Here is a 10,763-nt window from a genome sequence, read left to right as displayed (position 1 = left end):
TAACACGTTCCCCCCCCCCCCCCCCCCCCCCCCCCCCCCACGGGCCACTACACTCCCTCTCAGTGATGGCCTCTGTCTGTCTATGACTAACTAGGTTATAAGGTCAAGTGATATGGGAAGAATCAGGCCATTCGGCCCATCAAGTTTATTCCACCATTCCATCATGGCAGATCTATCTCTCCCTTCTCACCCCATTCTCTTGCCTTCTTCCCATAACCCTCGACACCTTTTCTAATCAACAATTTGTCTATCTCCGCCTTAGAAATATCCACTGCCTTGGCCTCCACATCCGTCTGTGGCAATGAGTTCCACAGATTCACCACCCTCTGACTAAAGAATTTCCTCCACAACCACTTCCTACAAGAACGTCCTTTAATTTTGAGGCTGTGACCTCTGGTCCTAGACTCTCCCACCAGTGGAAACATCTTCTCCACATCCACTCTATCTATGGTTCTCATTATTCTAAAAGGGGCCTGTCCCACGTAGGCCATTTTTTCGGTGACTCGACCCTGTCTACAACAACCTACCACCTAGTCGACATCAAGCTACGGCAAGCTACCGACAACCGGTGACCCATTAGGACGTCCACCTACGACCACACCTACGACAACCTACGTCCACCCGCGACAAGCTACGACCCTGTCGGCGACAACTGAAGACAATTCAGTCGCCGGTACCTGTCGCCGGTTGATGTAGGTAGTCACCAATGGACTTCACCAAAGTCAGCACCGGCAACAACCTACGTCACCTGGCGACAACCTACGACAACACCTACGTCAGGAGAAGTCAAGCTACGCTCATTGGGGTCAAGCCAACTGTCGCCGAAAATGTTTGAACATTTCAAAATCCAGCGGCGACCAGAAAGACGCTACGACTCTTTGGGCGACTGAGGAGACGATTCACGACCGTACAGGCGACACCCCGTTGACCATGTGGCCACAGTCTAGTCGCCTGTAGTCGCCTATAAAAATCACCTAAGTGGGACAGGCCCTTTAGTTTCAATGAGGTCCCCCCTCAACCTTCTAAACTTCAGCGATTACAGGCCCAGTGCCGACAAATGCTCATCATGTGCTAACCCACTCAATCCTGGAATCATTCTTGTAAACCTCCTCTGGACCCTCTCCAGAACCAGCACATCCTTCCTCAGATATGGGGCCCACATTTGCTCACATTGCTCCAAATGTGGCCTGACCAGCGCCTCAGCATTACATCCCTGTTTGTGGCCGGGGGGGACTCGATGGGCCAAAGGGCCTGTTCCGTGCTGTGTCTCCAAGGTCTAATGTCTAGTAGATAGGCATCATGGTTGACGTAGGTAGTTACAGAAACTTACAAAATTCTTAAGGGGTTGGACAGGCTAGATGCAGGAAGATTGTTCCCGATGTTGGGGAAGTCCAGAACAAGGGGTCACAGTTTAAGGATAAGGGGGAAATCTTTTAGGACCGAGATGATGAAAACATTTTTCACATAGAGAGTGGTGAATCTCTGGAATTCTCAGCCACAGAAGGCAGTTGAGGACAGTTCATTGGCTATATTTAAGAGGGAGTTAGATGTGGCCCTTGTGGCTAAAGGGATCAGAGGGTATGGAGAGAAGGCAGGTACAGGATACTGAGTTGGATGATCAGCCATGATCATATTGAATGGCGGTGCAGGCTCGAAGGGCCGAATGGCCTACTCCTGCACCTATTTTCTATGTTTCGATGTTGGGGCGGACGAGATGGGCCATTACACACTATGCTTCTAAAGTCAATGTCAATGTCAAAGTCAATTTTATTCATCACATAGAAAAATAGAAAATAGGTGCAGGAGGAGGCCATTCAGCCCTTTGAGCCAGCACCGCCATTCATTGTGATCATGGCTGATCATCCCCAATCAATAACCCATGCCTGCCTTCTCCCCATATCCCTTAATTCCACTAGCCCCTAGAGCTCTATCTAACTCTCTCTTAAATCCATCCAGTGACTTGGCCTCCACTGCCATCTGTCGCAGGGAATTCCCCAAATTCACAACACTCTGGGTCAAATAGTTTTTTTCTCACCTCAGTCTTAAATGGCCTCCCCTTTTTTCTAAGACTGTGACCCCTGGTTCTGGACTCGCCCAACATTGGGAACATTTTTCCTGCATCTAGCTTGTCCAGTCCTTTTATAAGTTTCTATAACATCTTCACTCATCCTTCTAAACTCCAGTGAATATAAGCCTAGTCTTTTCAACCTTTCCTCATATGACAGTCCCGCCATCCCAGGGATCAATCTCGTGAACCTACGCTGCACTGCCTCAATCACAAGGATGTCCTTCCTCAAATTAGGAGACCAAAACTGTACACAATACTCTAGATGTGGTCTCACCAGAGCCCTATACAACTGCAGAAGAACATCTTTATTACTCTACTGAAATCCTCTTGTTATGAAGGCCAACATTCCATTAGCTTTCTTCACTGCCTGCTGTACCTGTAAGCCAACTTTCAGTGACCTGTATACAAGGACACCCAGGTCTCGCTGTACCTCCCCCTTACCTAACCTAACCCCATTGAGATAATAATCTGCCCCCTTGTTTTTGCCGCCAAAGTGGATAACCTCACATTTATCTATATTATACTGCATCTGCCACGCATCTACCCACTCACTCAACCTGTCCTGGTCACCCTGCAACCTCCTAACATCCTCTTCACAGTTCACACTGCCACCCAGCTTTGTGTCATCTGCAAACTTGCCAGTGTTGCTTCTAATTCCCTCTTCCAAATCATTAATATATATATGGTAAACAGTTGCGGCCCCAACACCGAGCCTTGCGGCACTCCACTCGCCACTGCCCGCCATTCTGAAAAGGACCCGTTCACTCCTACTCTTTGCTTCCTATAGATGTGTATAAATTCCACATGAGCGGAATAGATTTGGTAAACGCACAGAGTCTTTTACCTGGAATCGATAATCAGAAGACATGGGTTTAAGGTGAGAGTGGAAAAATTTAATAGGAACTTGAGGGGAACCTTTTTTACATAAAAGGTGGTGGGTGTATGGAACGAGCTGCCAGAGGAGGTAGTTGAGGCAGGTGGTGTCGCAACGTTTAAGGAACAGTTAGACAGGTATATGGATAGGTCAGGTTTAGACGAATATGGATCAAAAGCAGGCAGGTGGGACTAATGTAGATGGGACATGTTGGCCGGTGTGGGCAAGTTGGGCCAAAGGGCCTGTTTCCACGCTGTAACACTCTGGGACTAATGTAGATGGAACATGTTGGCCGGAATGGGCAAGTTGGGCCAAAGGGCCTGTTTCCGCGCTGTATCACTCTGGGACTAATGTAGATGGAACATGTTGGCCGGAATGGGCAAGTTGGGCCAAAGGGCCTGTTTCCACGATGTAACACTCTATGAGGAACAAAGCAGTATTGCTCGAGAGAGAAACAACATTGTGAACAGGTGAATAGGACAAATCTCGTCTTGTTGACCATCAAGAGATTTCTGCCGTTATCATTAAAATCAGCTGGGCAGAACTGTGAGAAAGTGGGATGACAGAACTTGTGCGAACAGGCGATCGATGGTCGGTGTGGACTCGGTGGGGCCGAAGGGCCTGTGTCCATGCTGTATCTCTAAACCCAACTAGTGTGTGAACGGTGTGATCGATGGTCGGTGTGCAGACTCGGTGGGGCCGAAGGGCTTGTTTCTATGCAGAGTAAAATGCACAGTAACGTATAGTAATGCAGAGTGACATTTTTGGTTGTAATCTAGAAACTTAGAGAATCTTCGTCAAGTGTTTAAGAACCCTCTCCACCATCAGGAATGATTTTATTTTAAATCACATTTATTCTCTGGCAGCAGCTGTTCCTCCCTCAAATTTGTTTTGAGTCAACCTTCAAATGTATATGTTGAACAAAAATACTAAGCAACTAAATATCTTTAGTTTCTGTGGCGCAGCGGGTAGAGCTGCTGCCTCACAGCGCCACAGAGCCGGCTTCCTGTCTGCCAACCAATTTTCTATCCATGTCAACACCCTACCCCCAAATACCATGTGCTCTAATTTTAGTCACCAGTCTCCCGTGCGGGACCTTATCAAAGGCTTTCTGAAAGTCACTACATCCACTGGCTCCCCTTCATCCATTTTACTTGTCACATCCTCAAGTAATTCCAGAAGATTAGTCAATATCTGAAGAAGGGTCTTGGCATTCCTTGTAACGTCACCTATTCCTTTTCTCCAGTGATGGCGCTGAGTTACTCCAGCTTTTTGACGAGACCAAGCGCAGGCTCAGAGATTTCCTCAGTCTTTCTAAACCTATCTGATCTCCCGGTTGCTAAACACTTTAACTCCCCCTCTCATTCCCACACTGACCTTTCTGTCCTGGGCCTCCTCCATTGTCAGAGTGAGGCCCAGCGCAAATCGGAGGAACAGCAACTCATATTTCGCTAGGGCAGCTTACACCCCAGCGGTATGAACATTGACTTCTCTAACTTCAAGTAGCCCTTGCTTTCCCTCTCTCTCCATCCCTCCCCCATCCTTGTTCTCCGACTAGTTCCGCTGTCCTCCTGATTAGTTTTACTGTTGTATTCCTCGTTGTCACCTTCCCCTCAGCTGACAATGAACCATTCTCCAATTTCCTCGAGCTACGCCCCCTTTGATCTGTGTTTTCACACCTTACTCCCTCTCCCCTGACTCTCAGTCTGAAGAAGGGTCTCGACCTAAAACGTCACCCATTACTTCTCTCCAGAGATGCTGCCTGTCCCGCTGAATTACTCCAGCATTTTGTGTCTATCTTCGATTTAAACCAGCACCTGCAGTTCCTTCCTACATATTCTGATGCAATATCTTACAGTCATGAGCAGAGCTGTTCCCAAACCAAGCTGTGATGTAGCTGTGAGAATGACATTGCTGCTTTGTGCCAAGACAGACTGTGGGGAGCGGTGCCATTTGGACAAGTCCCCCACCCCCACCCCCCACTACTTCCCCACCTCCTCCCCTCTCCCCACTTTAACGCTTATCTTCAGCGGGCAGGAGGGTTTGGGGGGGGGTCATGTGGAGTTTACAGTCCCATCTCACCCGCCCTGTAACCGCACCCTCCCCGTGTGTGTGGGCCAGAGATCCTCACCACCCCCCCCCCCCTCCATTTCCCCCAACCCCCCGGGAGGGACATGACGGCGCAGCCGGCGAGAGGAGATGATGAGGAGAAGAACAAACAACATTGACCAGACTTGGACAGCGGGGAACGGGGATGAGGGGGGGTCTCACCGTCGTCCCACACAACAGCAGCAACAGCCGCTCCATGACCGCCCGCGTCGTTGGTAAAGCGGGTGTAGCCCGGGACTGGGACAGGGAGAGGAGGGGGGTGGAGTGCACCAGATGGGCCGAAGGGCCGGTTTCTGTGCCATTACACGCTATGCTTCTATCACCTGTACAGTTGGGGGTGGGGTGGCTCCAGTGCCCAGTGGCGGTGCAGGTAATGGTTCTTTCTCCAGTCAAGGTGTAGCCCCGATCACAGGAATAATCGGCCTGTTGTCCGTACGTCCCCTCTCCTCGCGGCCACACAGCACCATTGTCCACTGGTTGTGGATAGCCACACCGTATTACTGTAAGACAGAGACACAAACCTGTCACACCCGTGGTAAAGGGGCAGTATTCCTCCTTGCCACCTTCCCCTCAGCTAACAATGAACCATTCTACATTTCCCTTCAGCTTCGCCCCCTTTGATCTGTCACCACCTCCCCTCCCCCGGTCCCAGTGACAGGAATGTCCAGTGGTCACTCACTTTGACACCGAGTGTTGAGCTCGGTCCATCCCTCGTGCGTGCAGAGTATCTGTGAACAGCCAAACAGCTCGTAGCTGGAAGAACAAGGGTGGACACAGAAATGTCCCGTTTATATAAAAATATATTCACTGAGTCACACAGCACGGAAACAGCCCAACCCTTCCATGCCGACCAACATGTCCCATCTACACTAGTCCCATTTGCCCCCATTTAGCCCTAATCCATCCAACCCTCTCCTATCTATGTACCCGTCCAAATGTCCTTCACATGTTGTGATAGTCCCTGCCTCTACTGCCATGTTGTATGAAGGGCCAATCCCATGTGAAGAGTCTGTACTGTAACATGGTGTGCTGGTGAATTACTGCTTACCCTTTATTGCAGCGGTAATAGAGCCATTTGTCAAAGCTGTAGTCGTTCCCAGTGTGGATCCCGTTCTCTAGTCTTGGTGGTTCACCACAAGGTGCAGCTGCAGAAAACACAAACACACACACCCCATTCACTTCACCCACACTCATGTGATTAGTTGCTACTCCTTTCCCATTTTAACTGTTTTATCCATTCTCACATGTAGACCTGCCCATCGCACAAATAACGCGCAGAATGTATTCCTTTTCTCCAGTGATGGCGCTGAGTTACTCCAGCTTTTTGACGAGACCAAGCGAAGGCTCAGAGATTTCCTCAGTCTTTCTAAACCGACCTGATTTCCCGGTTGCTAAACACTTTAACTCCCCCTCCCATTCCCACACTGACCTTTCTGTCCTGGGCCTCATCCATTGTCAGAGTGAGGCGCAGCGCAAATTGGTTGAACAGCACCCCTTCTTCCCCCCCCCCCCCCCCCCCCCCCCCACAATGAGTTCCACAGATTAACTACCCTCTTACAAAAGAAGTTCCTCCTCAACCCCTATCTAAAAGAGCGACCTTTAATTCTGAGGCTGTGACCTCTAATCCTAAACTCTCCCACCAGTGGAAACATCCTCTCCACATCCACTCTATCCAGGCCTTTCATAATTCGGTTCATTTCACTCAGGTCCCTCCTCATTGACGGTTACAGGCATCTCTCCATACACATGTGCCGACTCTAGGATAGGCTCATGGATGTACAGGGAATGGAGGGATATGGATCTGATGCATTAGTTATCATCACAGTCGGCACAGACATTGTGGGTTGCAGACCCTGTACATGAGCCATGTTCCATTTTAATAGGGCATTGCTTTATGGTGACCAGTGCTTTCAAGTAGATGTGAGTGCAGGATTTCCATGTGGGAGGGGGCAGTTATAGGGATCACGTTGCCTGGGGAGGTGGAAGGGCAGCTTCAATGACCGTATAAAAAGGCATTTTGACAGGTGCTTGGATGAGAAAGGGCTACGGGCATCAGGCAGGCAGGTGGGATTAGAGTAGATGGACATCATGGTCGGCACAGAATCGATGGGCCGAAGGGCCTGTTTCCATGCTGTATCCCTAAAGTCTAATGTCTAGTAGACAGGCATCATGGTTGGGGCGGACGAGATGGGCCGAAGGGCCGGTTTCTGTGCCATTACACACTATGCTTCTATCACCTGTACAGTTGGGGGCGGGGTGGCTCCAGTGCCCAGTGTCGGTGCAGTTAATGGTTGCTTCTCCAGTCAAGGTGTAGCTCCGATCACAGGAATAATCGGCCTGTTGTCCGCACGTCCCCTCTCCTCGCGGCCTCACAGTGCCATTGGCCACTGGTTGTGGAGGGTCACACCGTATTACTGTAAGACAGAGGGTTCATAAGGTCATGAATGATAGGAGAAGAATTAGGCCATTCGGCCCATCGTCTACTCCGCCATTCAATCACGGCAGTCTTTCATATGAAGAAAGACTGGATAGACTCGGTTTGTACTCGCTAGAATTTAGAAGGTTGATGGGGGATCTTATAGAAACTCACAAAATTCTTAAGGGGTTGGACAGGCTAGATGCAGGAAGATTGTTCCCGATGTTGGGGAAGTCCAGAACAAGGGGTCACAGTTTAAGGATAAGGGGGAAATCTTTTAGGATCGAGATGAGGAAAACCTTTTTCACACAGAGAGTGGTGAATCTCTGGAATTCTCTGCCGCAGAAGTTAGTTGAGGCCAGTTCATTGGCTGTATTTAAGAGGGAGTTAGATGTGGCCCTTATGGCTAAAGGGATCAGGGGGTATGGAGAGAAGGCAGGTACAGGATACTGAGTTGGATGATCAGCCATGATCATATTGATTGGCGGTGCAGGCTCGAAGGGCCGAATGGCCTACTCCTGCACCTATTTTCTAAGTTTCTATGTATCTCGCTCTCTCAACCCAATTCTCCTGCCTTCTCCCCATATCCCCTGATACCCGCACTAATCAAGAATCTGTCTACCTCTGCCTTAAAAATACCCAATGACGAGACTAGACCAGGCTCACTAACCCATTACAGGAAGGATGTGGAGGCTTTGGAAAGGGTGCAGAGCAGGTTGATAAGAACGGTGCCTTGATTAGGGGCTGTTAGCGACAGGGAGAGTTTGCACACATCAGCATTGTTTTCACAAATTCACAAATTATAGTAGAATCAGGCCATTCGGCCCATCGAGTCTACTCCAACATCCAATCATGGCTGATCTCTGCCTCCTAATCCCATTTTCCTGCCTTCTTCCCATAACCCTCGACACCCATTCTAATCAACAATTTGTCTATCTCCGCCTTAGAAATATCCACTGCCTTGGCCTCCACATCCGCCTGTGGCAATGAATTCCACAGATTCACCACCCTCTGACTAAAGAATTTCCTCCACAACCACTTCCTACAAGAACGTCCTTTAATTTTGAGGCTGTGACCTCTGGTTCTAGGCTCTCCCACCAGTGGAAACATCTTCTCCACATCCACTCTATCTATGGTTCTCATTATTCTAAAAGGGGCCTGTCCCACTTAGGCCATTTTTTCGGTGACTCGACCCTGTCTACAACAACCTACCACCTAGTGGACATCAAGCTACGGCAAGCTACCGACAACCGGCGACCCATTAGGACGTCCACCTACGACCACACCTACGACAACCTACGTCCACCCGCGACAAGCTACGTCCCTGTCGGCGACAACTGAAGACAATTCAGTCGCCGGTACCTGTCGCCGGTTGATGTAGGTAGTCACCAATGGACTTCACCAAAGTCAGCACCGGCAACAACCTACGTCACCTGGCGACAACCTACGACAACACCTACGTCAGGAGAAGTCAAGCTACGCTCATTGGGGTCAAGCCAACTGTCGCCGAAAATGTTTGAACATTTCAAAATCCAGCGGCGACCAGAAAGACGCTACGACTCTTTGGGCGACTGAGGAGACGATTCACGACCGTACAGGCGACACCCCGTTGACCATGTGGCCACAGTCTAGTCCCCTGTAGTCGCCTATAAAAATCGCCTAAGTGGGACAGGCCCTTTAGTTTCAATGAGGTCCCCCCTCAACCTTCTAAACTTCAGCGATTACAGGCCCAGTGCCGACAAATGCTCATCATGTGCTAACCCACTCAATCCTGGAATCATTCTTGTAAACCTCCTCTGGACCCTCTCCAGAACCAGCACATCCTTCCTCAGATATGGGGCCCACATTTGCTCACATTGCTCCAAATGTGACCTGACCAGCGCCTCAGCATTACATCCCTGTTTGTGGCCGGGGGGGACTCGATGGGCCAAAGGGCCTGTTCCGTGCTGTGTCTCCAAGGTCTAATGTCTAGTAGATAGGCATCATGGTTGGGGCGGAGGAGATGGGCCGAAGGGCCTGTTTCTGTGCAATTACACACTATGCTTCTAAAGTCAATGTCAATGTCAAAGTCAATTTTATTCGTCACATAGAAAAATAGAAAATAGGTGCAGGAGGAGGCCATTCGGCCCTTCGAACCAGCACCGCCATTCATTGTGATCATGCTGATCATCCCCAATCACTAACCCGTGCCTGCCTTCTCCCCATATCCCTTGACTCCACTAGCCCCTAGAGCTCTATCTAACTCTCTCTTAAATCCATCCAGTGATTTGGCCTCCACTGCCCTCTGTGGCAGGGAATTCCTCAAATTCACAACTCTCTGGGTGAAAATGTTTTTTCTCACCTCAGTCTTAAATGGCCTTGGACAGCGGGGAACGGGGAGGGGGGGGGTGTCTCACCAGATGGGCCGAAGGGCCGGTTTCTGTGCCATTACACACTATGCTTCTATCACCTGTACAGTTGGGGGCGGGGTGGCTCCAGTGCCCAATGTCGGTGCAGGTAATGGTTCTTTCTCCAGTCAAGTTGTAGCCCCGATCACAGGAATAATCGGCCTGTTGTCCGCACGTCCCCTTTCCTCGCGGCCACACATCGCCATTGACCACTGGTTGTGGATAGCCACACCGTATTACTGTAAGACAGAGACACAAACCTGTCACACCCGTGGTAAAGGGGCAGTATTCCTCCTTGCCACCTTCCCCTCAGCTAACAATGAACCATTCTACATTTCCCTTCAGCTTCGCCCCCTTTGATCTGTCACCACCTCCCCTCCCCCGGTCCCGGTGACAGGAATGTCCAGTGGTCACTCACTTTGACACCGAGTGTTGAGCTCGGCCCATCCCTCGTACGTGCAGAGTATCCGTGAACTGCCAAACAGCTCGTAGCTGGAAGAACAAACAGGTGGACACAGAAATGTCCCGTTTATATAAAAATATATTCACTGAGTCACACAGCACGGAAACAGCCCAACCCTTCCATGCCGACCAACATGTCCCATCTACACTAGTCCCATTTGCCCCCATTTAGCCCAAATCCATCCAACCCTCTCCTATCTATGTACCCGTCCAAATGTCCTTCACATGTTGTGATAGTCCCTGCCTCTACTGCCATGTTGTATGAAGGGCCAATCCAATGTGAAGAGTCTGTACTGTAACATGGTGTGCTGGTGAATTACTGCTTACCCGTTATTGCAGCGGTAATAGACATATTGGCGAATCCTGTAGTCGTCCCCAATGTGGATCCCGTTCTCCAGTCTTGGTGGTTCACCACAATCTACAGCTGCAAAAAACACAAACACACAC

General features: G+C 49.8%; 1 protein-coding gene across 1 annotated transcript in view; it reads right to left on the bottom strand.

Moving 5' to 3' along the window:
- The window catches only part of cr1 (complement C3b/C4b receptor 1 (Knops blood group)), a 791,565-nt gene that overhangs the window by 718,073 nt on the left and 62,729 nt on the right, over positions 1-10,763 (bottom strand). The window contains exons 13-14 of the mRNA XM_033042238.1: positions 7,289-7,465; positions 6,100-6,196 (exon numbers count right to left, since the gene is read on the bottom strand). Coding sequence (XP_032898129.1) covers positions 6,100-6,196; positions 7,289-7,465 — 274 coding nt within the window. The remainder of the gene's footprint in view (positions 1-6,099; positions 6,197-7,288; positions 7,466-10,763) is intronic.

This window comes from Amblyraja radiata, chromosome 24 (assembly GCF_010909765.2).
Source record: "Amblyraja radiata isolate CabotCenter1 chromosome 24, sAmbRad1.1.pri, whole genome shotgun sequence".
NCBI lineage: Eukaryota > Metazoa > Chordata > Chondrichthyes > Rajiformes > Rajidae > Amblyraja > Amblyraja radiata.
The sequence above is the reverse complement of the archived record's forward strand: the minus strand, read 5'-3'. Positions and strand labels throughout refer to the sequence as shown.